The sequence below is a fragment of the Rhipicephalus microplus genome, unplaced genomic scaffold, assembly GCF_043290135.1.
Source record: "Rhipicephalus microplus isolate Deutch F79 unplaced genomic scaffold, USDA_Rmic scaffold_105, whole genome shotgun sequence".
NCBI classification, from domain to species: domain Eukaryota; kingdom Metazoa; phylum Arthropoda; class Arachnida; order Ixodida; family Ixodidae; genus Rhipicephalus; species Rhipicephalus microplus.
This window is the reverse complement of record NW_027464677.1, coordinates 794,628-808,869: the sequence shown is the minus strand read 5'-3', so window position 1 is coordinate 808,869 and position 14,242 is coordinate 794,628. Positions and strand designations below refer to the sequence as shown.

At 48.6% G+C, this 14,242-nt stretch overlaps 1 protein-coding gene across 3 annotated transcripts in view; it reads left to right on the top strand.

The window, feature by feature from the left end:
• LOC142790441 (roundabout homolog 1-like) overlaps positions 1-11,688 on the top strand; it is a 64,657-nt gene extending 52,969 nt beyond the window's left edge. Inside the window, exons 21-25 of one of the 3 annotated variants that reach the window (XM_075885259.1) lie at positions 472-579; positions 7,975-8,169; positions 8,462-8,569; positions 9,384-9,513; positions 10,804-11,688. In XM_075885259.1, coding sequence (XP_075741374.1) covers positions 472-579; positions 7,975-8,169; positions 8,462-8,569; positions 9,384-9,513; positions 10,804-10,831 — 569 coding nt within the window. In that variant the 3' untranslated portion in view covers positions 10,832-11,688. Of the gene's footprint in view, positions 1-471; positions 580-7,974; positions 8,170-8,461; positions 8,570-8,690; positions 9,345-9,383; positions 9,514-10,803 lie in introns of those variants that run through there. The other 2 variants (XR_012889523.1, XM_075885258.1) reach the window with 2 other exon arrangements.
• The last annotated feature ends 2,554 nt before the right edge of the window (positions 11,689-14,242 follow it).

Here is a 14,242-nt window from a genome sequence, read left to right as displayed (position 1 = left end):
CGCGTTTTCGTTATCAGTGGCGACATGACGTGACGATCTCGTGTTCGACGAGCTCTCAAGGTCATCGCCTCCACGAAGCCCCACCCCCATGGTCCCACCGAGTGTGGTTTCTTCTGCGCGTGCACTTATCAGACTCGTAATTCTGGGGAAGACGAAGGTCACTTCACAAGCGGCCACGGCCGCGGTAGCGAAAGGAGCACGCTGCTGACGCACGACGCAGGAAAAAATGTGGCAGTTGTTAGTCCGCACTCCTCCTGTGTATGCTAATTTCGTGAGTGCGTTCTGCTTGAAGTGCGCGCTGCAAGTTTCGAGCTGCTTGCCGTTCCTAACGCGTCTTAGCAATTTGTTGCTGATGCTGAAACGATGCACAATAAACGCTCACCTACCTCTGCAAAGACACGTTTTACTTTAGTGTTAATCAATTTCTATATGGAAGGATCAGCCAAGTTTTTTTTTCTGTTTTTTTCGTAGGTTACATATACGAGCCCACAAATGCTGACTCGGATTTGGAACTAATGACACGGCCGCGTTCAATAGAGTCCAGCATTGCCGGAGACACAGATTATGCACCAAGCCACGGTTAGTATTTGTTGCCACGAAGTTTAGTACGCCTTCATATTTACGAGCAATAAAAAAGAGAGCTTGGGGCAACTTTACCACGATTTATCTATTGACAGCATCACTGTATGTTTTCATGTGGGCTTGTGTTGACTATCAACTGAATTTGCCCTTGTGGGGTAGCATTGCCATGCCTTGTGTTAGGCTTAGCTGGAAAGTATGCCTTAACCCTGCATAGATGGAGCGTGCAAGGCCACGCTCTGCCGTTCGGAGAACACGACGTTTGCGTAGATTTACCCCCATTCCTACCAGTATGCAAGTCGCACTAATACGTCACACGAAAGAACAGAGGAACGAAGGGCCGCTTGCCGACGTTAGCTGGGGGAAACAAGGAGATTGCGTTCTGAAACTGGCGCTCGCAGCATAACAGGGTAGTTACGTTACTTCTAACTCATCGAAAGCAAAAATAGTATCAAAATTATTTTGGTAAAAGGTTGTCTAGACAATAGCTTACACCCTACAACTGGTTTTGAAGGGGAACGAAGTAATAATGTGTGAACAAGATACGTTTTATGATGTTGGCGGAGAGAAAAAAGAGGTGTGTGATTCAAGGAACCGGGGTTGTATAGAGGCGTAGCTAACAACAGGTTATAAAGGCGGTCTTGTATATAAGCAAGAAATAAAGAAGCAGGAATCGTGGACCAGCAAGAAATAAAGAAATAAGCGAGAAATAAGGTTGTACTGTATTTGATGAAGTAAAGCTGTGACTATAAGGGACATCCTGTGTAGCTATTGGTCATCGCTACGTTTCTAAAAAAGGATGCCGACAAAGATAACGATCAGTTACAATGAAAACTGTTACTCGTCACTCGTGGCGGGTGTTGCGTCCCGCTGCCAGTGACGTCTTCGAGGCGAGCGCGATGTCGCCGCCACTCAGTTCCGCGAACGCAGCGACTGTTGAGGCTGACCATTGTGTCGCGGGACGGTGCGCTGGCGCCACGGCTGGGCCCTGCGGAATGCGGCGGCGGTTTCGGGGAACGAAAGATTCGTCGCTGCTTCTTGGAGGGATGGGTCCACCCGGAACAACTGAGCATAGAGCTGAGGGGAAGTCGGGTTCCGGGTGGACGATTCACCCCCTTGATCCCCCCCTCTTACTGCGGGCCGCCCCTGCCTTTCGTGAAGTGGACTGATGGACCGAGATAGAGGGAGAGGGGCGGCAACGAGAGGGATAAAAAGGACGGAGGAGACGGCGGGCGCAGAAGGGGGAACAACGATGACCAGTTAACTTTTCTTTGAATGCAAATAAATCCTTTTTTTCAAGTTTCCTAAATGGACGTCCTGCTTTCATGACCTGCCTGATCTTGGTCATCCCACCCAATCTACCCCGACGACGCTACAAACTGGATGGCAGCGGTGGAATCAAGAAAAGGCATGCAGAAAACTGCGGACGGAAGATCGACTTCTGTGGATCCGGGATCAGCAGAACGAGACCTCGTGGCTCCGGGAGGCACAACCGTCGCAGTAACGGCATGAAGTTTTGGACGACTCCAGGAAACTAAGGACGAGCAGCAGAAGGCAGACCAGACGATCTGGGATCGGCGGTCCTGTGAACGTGGCTCTGGGAGACACGTCCTTCGCCAGCTCGAGGTTGGAAGTAGCTGCGGACGGAAGATCGACTTCTGCGGATCCGGGATCGGCAGAGCGAGACTTCGTGGCTCCGGGAGGCACAACCGTCGCAGTAACGACTACCGGAAACTAAGGACGAGCAGCAGAAGGCAGACCCGACGATCTGGGATCGGCGGACCTGGGAACGTGGCTCCGGGAGACACGGCCTTCGGCAGCTCGAGGTTAGGTGAGTGCTTGAGCGATCACGTTTTGCCGGACGATAAGAACAGGGTTCTATCGGGCAATTGGCTCTGAAGGGCCGCCACAAGTGTGCGGTGAATATTGCAGAAGTATTGGTTGGCTCTTGTGAAGATATGGATATCGGAGTGTTAAAGAAAGAAGAGCTGTTGCTGTTAGCAGTAGAGCTCAGCTTGGATATCAATAGCAGGTTAAGGAAGCCCGAAATTCGCAGTGCGATAATCGAAGGGGGTTTCGAGGAGGACGAGCTCAGCGAGGCCTGGGAAAAGATATGTGAGGAGAAGAAACAAAGGGAGGAAGAAAAGAGGGAAAGAGCGGAAGAGAAGGAAAGGCAGGAAAGGAGAGAACAAAGACAGGCCGAAATTGAGCTCGAGAGAATAAAGCTAGAGCAGGCGAGATTAGCACGCAGTGCAGATGCGGCGCCGCCGCATACTGAGAACCTGAAGATGACGAGTTTGCTTCAGCCGTACAAAACAGGCGAGGACATTGGTCTCTACCTGATTAATTTTGAACGGATCTGTGAGAAACATTCATTTCACCAGGACACCTGGCCAGAGCGGTTGCTTGCGTTGTTACCGGGTGAGGCCTCGCAGGTCGTGGCCAGACTGAGCGCAGCCGAGGCAGGCGTATACAGTTCAGTGAAGTCGACATTACTCGCAAAATACAGGCTCTCCACAGAGGAATTTCGGAGGAGATTTAGACGGGAAAGAAAGAAGCCTGGTGAAAGCTTTGTTGAGTTTGCGTGTAGCCTGAGTGATAATTTTTCAGAGTGGGTGAAAGGAGCAGGTGCGGATAACTTAAGTAAACTGAGGGATCTAATTTGTTTGGAGCAGTTTTATGACACCCTGCCGGATAACGTGCGCCTGTGGGTCAAGGATAGGCAGGAAGGTGTGTCTGTTAGGAGTGCAGCACAGCTTGCCGACGAGTACGTGGCCAGTCGAGGCTTCAGGACCCCGATCAACAGCGCACATCACTATCAAAGGCCTGCACCACGGCCCCAAGCTTACACTCGAGGACCGCAAAGCGCAACAAAAGAGCGAGAGGAAACTAATCAAAATTCGGCGCGTGCTGAAGGCAAGCTGAAAGAGCCGGAAAAGAACAGAAAGGAGGTCAGAAATCATTTAGAAGAGTTAGAGTCGCGAGCTAAGGCGCTATGTTTCAAGTGCAACGAAACAGGTCACTTTGCCCGAAACTGCTCAAAAGGTAGGCCAGTGTTTGCTTGCGTAAGCGATCACCCGAGTAACCTAGATCTTTTGAAACCTTACACGACAGATTTAATGGTTAATGACAAAAGGTGTAGGGTACTCAGAGACTCCGCGGCCACTATGGACGTAGTCCATCCGAACTACGTAAAAAGTGAAGACTACTTATCCGAATGCGCGTGGATAAGACAGGCCGTCAGCGAAGATTCAGTGTGTTTACCTATGGCAAAGGTACACATTCGGGGTCCTTTTGGAGCGATCGAGACAGTAGCAGCAGTCTCCCGTGGGCTACCAGAGGGCTACCCGTACCTTTTCTCGAACAGCTCGGAGTCACTACTCAACGACAGGGGGTGCACTTTTGCTGATGCCCAGGTCATGGCTTTGACGAGATCGAAAGCACGCGTATTGGCTCAGCAGCTGCGTTACGGGGAAGGGGAAGGTGCCAAAGCGAAAGAGTTAACAACTGAATCCGAAGAAGTTAAGCCCGACGAGGCACTTATCCCTATTCCTCCGACCGAAAATCCGGAAAATGGTCAGATTAAGAAGCCGATAATTGAGAAAAGAAAGAAACCTTCGAAAGGAAAAGATCATAGTTTGCAGGGGTCCGTGTTGGCCCCAATCTCGCACAGCTACGAGCGCATGCTAGGGGTTGACAGGGAAGCGTTACGGCTGTCTCAGAAAACTGACCCTAGTATAGCGGTTATGAACAACGGAAACAGTGAAGGTGTTTCGTCAAGAAACATCTCTTTCGAAGTGAGGAACGGTATCCTATATCGTAAATACCGAGATAGGCGAGGGCAGTGCTACGATCAATTGGTGGTGCCATCACCATACCGCAAGGACCTACTCAGTCTTTGTCACGATCACTCATGGGCAGGACACCTGGGCATAAATAAAACCAAGAAAAGATTGCTACAGGAATTTTATTGGCCGGGGTGTTTCAGGGACGTGCAGAATTTCGTGAAGACTTGTGACGCTTGCCAGAGAGCCGGTAGGTCTAACGACAAATGGAAGGCCCCGATGGTAAAAGTGCCCATTATTTCTGAGCCCTTCCGCAGAGTTGTTGTAGATTTGGTGGGGCCGTTGCCGAAAACAAGTGCGGGGAACAGATACATTCTCACACTATTGTGTCCTGCAACGAAGTTCCCCGAGGCGGTGCCCTTACAGGAGGCAACTTCGGTCGAGGTAGTCGATGCGTTGCTTTCTATATTTTCGCGCCTCGGTTTCCCTGCCGAAATGCAATCGGATCAGGGAACCGTTTTCACGAGTGCTCTCACGACCATGTTTCTCGAGAAATGTGGCGTTAAAATTTTGCATAGCTCGGTTTACCACCCACAAAGCAACAGTGTGGAGAGATGGCATGCTACCCTAAAAAAAGTATTGAGAGCTGTTTGCCATGAAAGGAAGTGTGATTGGGATGGTTGTTTACCGGGCACGCTATTTGCGTTGCGCACAGTGCCACACGAGGGAACCGGGTTCGCACCGGCAGAGCTGGTGTATGGCCGGAATCTTCGAGGTCCGCTGAGGCTAGTCCGCGAACTGTGGGAGGATGATCGGGGGCCTAAATGTGTGATCGAGTATGTGTTGAACCTAATGCAAAGGTTACATAAGTGTCGTGAGATCGTGAAGGGCAACCTAGAGGCGAGGCGAGACGCTTCAAAGCGCTACTATGATAGAAATGCCAGGACGCGATCATTCAACCCGGGCGACAAAGTGATGATATTGAGGCCTAATCGCCAGAATAAACTGGAAGTCCACTGGGATGGACCTGCCGAGGTTATCAGTCGCCTTTCGGAAGTAAACTACACCGTGAGATTACCTGGAAGAAAACGCGAGGACAGGGTCTACCACGTAAACCTAATGAAGCCATTTTTAGAGCGAGCAGCAATTGTTAGCATCGCCATGAATGTTTCAGAAGAGGTTTCTCTAGAGGTACCTTGTTTTCCTGGGAACACGGGCCCTAGTGTAGAAGAGATAATCGCGTGTGCAGTTAACAAAGACGAGTTGGGTACAGCTAAAGTCGAGGATCTGAAGAGCCTTATTCTGGAATATCTGGAATGTTTTGGGGAAAGGCTCGGAAGGACTCATTTGGTACAACATGATATCGAGCTGACTACAGAGGTCCCTTTTAGCTCGAAGGCGTACCGCGTGTCTCCGCGACAGCTGGACTTAATGAAGGCGGAAGTTAAAAGGATGCTTCGCCTTGGCGTGATCAAAGAAGCATATAGTGACTATTGCTCCCCTTTGATGTTGGTCGAGGTGCCGGGGAAAGAACCACGGCCATGCGTCGATTATCGCAGGTTGAATGCGATCACAAAAGACCAGGTGTACCCGTTGCCTAACATAGAGGAAAGGGTGGAGCTGGTAAGCCGGGCTACCTTCATTTCAACCCTAGATTTAGTGAGAGGATATTGGCAGGTGCCCTTAACTGAACGAGCAAGTCGGTATGCAGCATTTGTAACACCCTTTGGCGTTTATCAGCCCGTCACCATGGCCTTTGGTTTGAAAAACGCACCCTTCTGTTTTTCAAGGTTAATGGATCGGGTGCTAGAAGGACTAGAAGAATTTGCGGTGCCATATCTAGACGACGTGGCCGTATTTTCTAATGATTGGGAGTCTCATTTGCAGCACACACGAACGGTGCTTGAAAGAATCAAAGGGGCGGGCCTGACTATTAAAGCCGAGAAGTGTCAGTTCGGCCAAGCCCGTGTCACGTATTTGGGACACGACATAGGGCAGGGAAAACGGGAACCAATGAAAGCCAAAGTAGCTGCGATAGTCAACTTCCCAAGACCCGTAAACAAAAGGGAGGTGCGAACATTTCTAGGAATGACAGGCTATTACCAGCACTACATTCCAAATTATTCGGAGCTCGCCAGCACGCTAACCGACAGCCTGCGAAAACCTGAACCGGAAGTGGTAACTTGGAGCACCGAGAGGGAGGAGGCCTTCCAAAACTTGAAGAAAGCTTTGTCTTCTCGGCCCGTGCTTGTCGCGCCAGACTTTAGCCGAGAATTCATTCTCCAATGCGACGCCAGCAACCGAGGTCTAGGTGTCGTCTTGGCCCAACTTAACGAGGGAGGTGAAGAGCATCCGGTGCTCTATCTCAGTCGGAAGCTGACTCCCCGAGAAGAGGCTTTCAGTGCCTCGGAGAAAGAATGTTTGTCCATTGTGTGGGCCATTCAAAAACTAGGATGCTATATTCAAGGCACAAAATTCACGGTCGAGACTGACCACTGCCCGCTTTCATGGCTGAAGCAAATGTCCAATAAAAACGGGAGGCTGTTGAGATGGAGCCTCATACTACAGGAGTATAACTTCGAGGTCAAATATAGAAAGGGGAACCAGAATAAGAACGCCGATGGACTGAGCCGTGGATTTTAGAGTCGAACACTGATTTTCTTGTTGCTGTTTCTTTTTTTACTGATGTGTTTCTATCGCGGCTGAGGTCACGGCATTTAGATTTTTTTCCAAGGGCTGACCACCACAAAAAAAAAAAAGAAAGAAAGAGAGGGCAATCATGGGGTAAAATTATGGCAGTTTTGGCGTCCGGTGGGCGTGTCGCTCGGGCACGCCGACCAGAGTGTGTGTGCTTGTGTTGTGTATCCCTGGAACAGGGTTATTGGTGATGCGAGTGCTGAGGCCCAGAGAGGCCGAGTGTTTGCACATGTCGTCTCGACGCTTCAGGTGACCCGACAGTTGGCCACCCTCGAGTCGAGTCTTTCGGCGGCGGAGGAGTCTGTTGCGTCCCGCTGCCAGTGACGTCTTCGAGGCGAGCGCGATGTCGCCGCCACTCAGTTCCGCGAACGCAGCGACTGTTGAGGCTGACCATTGTGTCGCGGGACGGTGCGCTGGCGCCACGGCTGGGCCCTGCGGAATGCGGCGGCGGTTTCGGGGAACGAAAGATTCGTCGCTGCTTCTTGGAGGGATGGGTCCACCCGGAACAACTGAGCATAGAGCTGAGGGGAAGTCGGGTTCCGGGTGGACGATTCACCCCCTTGATCCCCCCCTCTTACTGCGGGCCGCCCCTGCCTTTCGTGAAGTGGACTGATGGACCGAGATAGAGGGAGAGGGGCGGCAACGAGAGGGATAAAAAGGACGGAGGAGACGGCGGGCGCAGAAGGGGGAACAACGATGACCAGTTAACTTTTCTTTGAATGCAAATAAATCCTTTTTTTCAAGTTTCCTAAATGGACGTCCTGCTTTCATGACCTGCCTGATCTTGGTCATCCCACCCAATCTACCCCGACGACGCTACACGGGGTACTTGCGTGTTGCTGTTCCATAACTGCCGGCTCAGTAGTTTTCATTAGAAGTTACGTAATGTTCTCCTCTTTGCTTCTTTGCGCAGCGCCATCGTGGGCCAGCACGACGGAGCGGAGCAACAGCTCTTGCACCAGCGGCCGCTCTAGCCGCGCAAGTTCCTATGACGACCCCGTCTACAACGAGGTGGACTTTGCTAGCGCAGTAGCGCGAGCAGCGCAGAATTCCGGCTTCCAAGTCAACGGCTCAGTCGTATCTACAACAACACCGGCACAAGAGCAAGGTCCGCTATTCACCATTTTGAGAGAGGCACTCCGTACATGATGCGCGAACTCAGAGATGCGGCCATAGTGCTGATAGATAGCTGCCGTAGATTATATTGCCCGCGATGTCTACTAACCAGTAAAAATTGCGCTCAATGACGAGAGGGACGTCGTTTCGCCTCCCCCAAAACTTGTAAATGTGTACGTTACTCATGAGATATAAATCCTCGGCACAGCTTAATGGCAGAAAAAAAGAAATGCTCCGTTATTTCTGCTTTTAAGAAAAGCGTGTGCCCTCTCATTGATGTGCAGGTGCCAAGCGCAGTTCTCACGAGAGGCATCATAACCAGCAAAATCAAAAAGTCACCAACTTGCCGCCCAATGCGAGTAAGACATTAACGCATCAGATGAAGAATACTGGTAAGTACGACAGAACGAAGCGTTAAGGACGTCTTGTTACCTGAAATGTACTGTTGCGAAAAAAAAAAGTTCCACGACCTTCAATATATTTATTCTTGAAATGTTTATTTTCGTTTTGCAGAAGCACATCCCCAGAATCAGCTTTTTTCATTAAGCCTGCCTAGTCAGAGGACGTTTGATGACCAGCGTCTCGAACACGATGAAAATAATCAGCCTATGCAGAGCAATGATAGTAAGCACTTTTAAGCGGCCGAGAAATGTTTGGCATGACCATCGCAGTTTAATAGACAATTTAAGGACATGGTCTTTACTAGTCGATTGCGATTAAAAATTTTTAAGTGGCGGGTTTTTTTTTTCAAGTCAAACTTGTCCAGCAGCGTCTGCAACGCAATGAATTGGGCGAGCTATATTGAGCTTCAGTACTCACTTCATTACGGAAATGAAATGCCATTCACAAATATTTATATTTGCGCAGCAATAAAACAACTTTTGGTGCTCCGATTTTTCTAAAACTGTTTACCACAAGTGTGCGCTAGTCGCTTACACCTACTAATGCGACAGTGCATTTACATAAAAGCTACAATCTAATAATAATGATTGTTTGTGATAACGCGCCTGCCTCAACTCATAGCCCGATTAACACACCTTCGCTGTCCTTCCTCCTCCTCCTCCTTAATAACACACGCATAGTTTTTTATGTTCGTAGAATTACTTTTTTCTAGTGATGTGAGTGAATTCTCAATAGGCATTGTGCTAATTTTACGTTATCATTCATGAGCTCGTAACTGCATTTACTTGTTTGTTTACTTTTCAGGTGCACCATACAAGCCACCTAGCTTCCACATTTACCACGATCCTCCCCACTTGCTGACGCCTCCTGAGAGTGGACGAAAACAGTGGAGAGCAGTAAGTCGAGACGGAGAAGTCAGTGCCCAAATATTAAAGTGAGTAGGAAAAAAATCTCCAGTTTATTTTTTGTTTGTTCTACAAGTACATCAGACATTTGTTGCCCAGTGGCTGCTTGGCTCTTTTGTAAAGATTCAATCGACTATTACGTGCCGGAATATTTCTTTAGAGGGGCCCTTAACCACTTTTCTAAGTAATCACCCTATGGCCCCATTACCTTCGTTTACGGTCTCACGAATACACTGCTGCAAATTTTCTGGAATTGTTAAAAAAAACGCGCGCAGTACAGCACTCAGTGGCTTAGGGAGGGAGGAGCATACCGGGCCCGCGCCCCCTCCAGAATTTTCGTTTCGCCACGGCATGCCAAATGAAAAATCACCATTTCAACCCTTCCCCCTCTTCCATCCGCCCCTCCCCCCGAAAAAAATTCCGCCTACGGCCCTCACAGTAGTTTGCCATGCCCTTTAATTGGTTTTTCTGTTCTCTCGTCCCGACGTGCATGCTGGGAGCGGCATAAAAGCTGCAGGCAGAAGTGGCGTGGCGTAAATAAGTTACTTCAGAGTGCGTCCTGATCTTGAGCACGCGTGATGAAACGCTCTCTCGCGTTTTGGTTCCCCTGCGCGAGTGTGGTTTACGGTTAGCAGTATATAAAGCACAGTGCCGGCATGAGGTGCTATCCCGTGGAAGAAAGTGCACTTTAACCCAATGCCGTCGTTTCTGTCGACAGCGTTTGTGTCGAGCATTGACCAATGGCATGTTAGCTGGTTTTTGACGCGATACAGCAGGCGCCGGCAGTTTTGGAGAGAGTGAGCATGGGCTACTCAGAAAAGATTGGCTTCGTGCTCTCTTCTAATGCCTTTTTGTCATGCACGACTGCAAGATTTGACAGAACTTTCCGTAACAGTATGTGCTATTTCTAGGATGTGTGTGTGTGTTTTCACCTAGCCCGGGGGTAACCGTTGACTTTTTGAACACGTTTTGTGGTTTCTAAAGGTGCGAAGGCATATTTTCTTAAGGTTACTCATAAAGATTGAGGACGGCAAGCGTGAAGGCATGAAAAAATATTAAGGCAAGATTATTCACAAGACAGAAGAATAGGATAACATAAAACATGCGGAGTAAAGGTGCCAATAAATTGGTTTGAATGCATATGAACTTATGTGACATGTGCAAGAAGTGGAGGCGTGCACTTCAGTTTAGCTGGAAGCTCACATACTCCATCAATGTTGTCGAACACGAAAGTTTGGCGCGCAGTGTCTGCATATGCCTGGATGCCTTAAATTTATAGAGAACCTCACAGACTTTCTTTTTTGTGTGTGTGTTTCCAGTGACCATTTCTACCATGGGTCGACATGAAGTGCGTTGCTTCTCCAAAGAAGAAAAAACAACAACAAAGAATGAAAGAAGCGCTTCTACTTCATCAAGACAAAATGGCGGTCCTGCATCAGGACCACTAATCAAGATCCTGCCATTTACATACGGATGCAAACGCGAAAAGTTGGTGGAAATGTAACTGCTGTGTAAACGCGTCGACGTGACTTGCCGACCAAGTTCCTTCCGTTGCTGTCGTAGAAGCAGCTCACTTTAGCGCGACAAGTCCGTCGAAGTATGCAAGTGGATGCGACGAGTGCCAAATACGGATATACTATGCAATAATTGGAAGAAAAATCGAGACACCTCGGGCATCGGGCCTCTCGTGTACCGGAGGACGAAGCTGGTGTGTTTGTGTTTTCGTGAGTGTGAGTGCTTGTGTGGTGCGTGTGAACTTAGCAAGAGGTGTAAAAAAATTATATATATGCAAGATTTTGTTTTGTAAATATGCAAGCGCGAAGGCGATCGCAACCTTTTGTATGTGCCGACTCCAAGCCTGTACATCGGTGGACATCGTCAGCGCCTCGCTCACTCTTACAGTGCCGCCACTTCAGAGCATATCACTACTGGACTCAGCTCTGCATATTGTGATTGCTGAGTGGGCGCTGCGGGACACTCTTCCTACGTGGCGCAGCTTTTCGCCGAAGTCTTCAGAGATGATCACCGGTTTGTGTACAGACGACATTATGCCTTCCGTGTGGGTCAGCGTACCCTGGCTTTTTTTTCTTTTAATTTATTGTTGAAGACTTTGCTTAACATTTACGTAAAATGCGTGTACAAAAACCAGAAGACAGAATGAAGTCACGGAAATAAAAGAAGTCACTATTGTTTACCTGCTGAAAGTCTGAGAACGTGTGTTACTCGAGAACGATTGTTTGTCTTCTTGCCGCATGCTGTTCTTGAAATTTGATACTTCTTCCGAAACATTTCTTCTTACTTTTTCATTGACATATTCAGGTCATTTAATTTACGCTATCTGTCAAGTGCCATTGCACTGTTCCCCATTCCTTCTTCGCTTTTTTAACAGAATGAGCACCGAGTAAAGTTTTTTTGCGATCTTCTAGACCATTATGTCTTGCGCCGTTTTGAGTTGTCTGAAAACGATCATAAAAATAAAACCGTATATAATATGCGCGGAATAGGTTAAGCTAAGACTTGAGTATTATAGAAGGGACAATGCGGTAGGCCGTAAGTCAAAATTGCAGTCATATCTTTAGCAGCAGTTCAGGGGTTCTGACCCAGCTGTCTTAAAGGTTAGCGATTTTTTGGGCTTCTACGACTTCTAGAGAAATTTTTTCCACCAGAACGGCATAGTATGCGCGTGCTGCTGAATTCAGGTGAGCATTCACAATCTCCGATTATTGGATTCCTAGATGCCCAGAAATTAGCACGGTCATAATGTCTAAGAAACTTTTATTTAGGTTTGACCGACATAAGTGAAACCGCTAAACAAGGGTATGGAATAAACGATGCATTCAGCTCAGCACGAACTGAGCTCGATGATTTGTGGTGCAGCTAACATTCGTACGTCCTGTCTGATTTACTCTTCAAAATGATAGGGAGAGTTGGTGATTCATGATGGTTTGACATACGAGCACGATACGTAGAAAGGGACAGGAAAGACGGGGACAAGCACTCGTTTGCGTCTTAGCTTTCCCTGTCCACGTTTCACGCTCGTATTACTCGTTTGCAAAGACATGGCAAGCGACCAAGAGCCGAAAAAGGACGCGTATTCGATTTCTGCTGCCTGTATTTTTCAGGTTGAGTGTGAAGTAGAATATGTAAAGAAAAGGGACAGCAGTGCGAGATGTCATGCGCTTATCGAAAGAGGGCACACTCTTTTACGTATGTCCTTTCTGTCCCCAGAGAACCCCTAACAGCGAAAGTTTTGTTTAAGAGTTATTTAACAGTAATTTGTATCTTTGCGTCTGGCAATGCCAAAATTATATCGTAATTGTTTCAACACATCGTATAATTAATGCTAGCGGCCTTACTTCAGAACGATTTCGCGTCAGTTCAAAACACCCGCCTAAACACTGTAAGAAACTTGCGCCCGATAGTGTAGCAGCGCCTAAGACCTGCGTGCGGTGAAGACTGAAAAGATGCATTGGGTTTGAGCGTGTGTCCCCCTCCAAAAAAAAGAGAAGAAAACATTCCTGGTGTTAGCAGCCAAAGCCATCTGGAGAGTACGCTGACAACAGAGTGAGAGCGGAGTTGGGTGCCATTCGGGTAGTGCGCGCCCCGGAAATGTGGACCCTGCAACGTCACAAGGGGAGTCCCGGCCTACATGTAACCACAGAAAGTGTCGATTGCCCCTGAATACTTGGAAGAGCACATACCTCTACTTTAAAACCAAATGAAAACACCTTCTCAGCTACGCTCGCCAAAAATATTCGCTCAGAGGTGGTCCCGCATGCAATATAATAAAACAACAAACGCATCTAGTGTTTCCAAATTTGACGTCAGGGGTCCTTTAACATTGCTTCCCCCCCCCCCCCCCTACCGAAAATAAAGTTATTGGGCACCCATCCTGGATGCCCAGTCCCCAACTATGGTCGGTACCGCGCGTTCGCAGAAAAGGAAATGAATACGGGGTTGAAGGTCGTTACGAACTCTGACAGTGTGCGCACACTGATATTAACTGGCGTAGTCAGAGTATGGGGGGGGGGGGGGGTAGGTGATGGAGGAGGGTTAACAACTTGGAAGTTTTCAACTTTGCATGTGCGTACAAACATGCGACCGCATGCGCAAATTTGCATTGAAAGTGCAACGAAAAGACTTTTTTCTTGCGTTTGCTTCATTTATTGTCACCAGAAACTGGTATGGCAGACCATTTCAACTACTTAGCTCCTGAAGAGTTCGATAAATGCATGTCAATATTTAGCTGTCTCATAAGAAAAAAAATGGCAGCATATCCACGGGGTGAATGATGGAGAGTGTTGCGAAGCATCCGTCCGTTCATTCGTTCTTGCTTCCGTCCGTCCATGCGTCCGTCTGTGTGACCACCCGCGCGTCCATCCGCCCGTCCGTGCGTGCGTCTGTTCGTGCGTCCGCACGTCCATCCGTGCGTCCGTCCCTGCGTTCGTCCATGCATCCGCCCCTGCGTCCGCCCATGCGTCCATCCGTCCGTGCAGCATTCCGTGCACCCGTCCATGTATCTGTCTGTGTGTCCGTTCGTCCATCTAGTCAACACTCCAAGTACCACCATCTCGCATCTTTTCATCATATATTCCTCATATAGAAGCACCGTCATCCAGCGGACATTCCAAGGACTAAACGAGAGGTGGCACACGCACGCTTTCTTACGGCTTGCGCTTCGTGTTTACTTCCCACCTTTAACCACCTCGAGTTCATGGTATATACTAGTTCACTGTATTCATGGCACGGCGGCCCAAC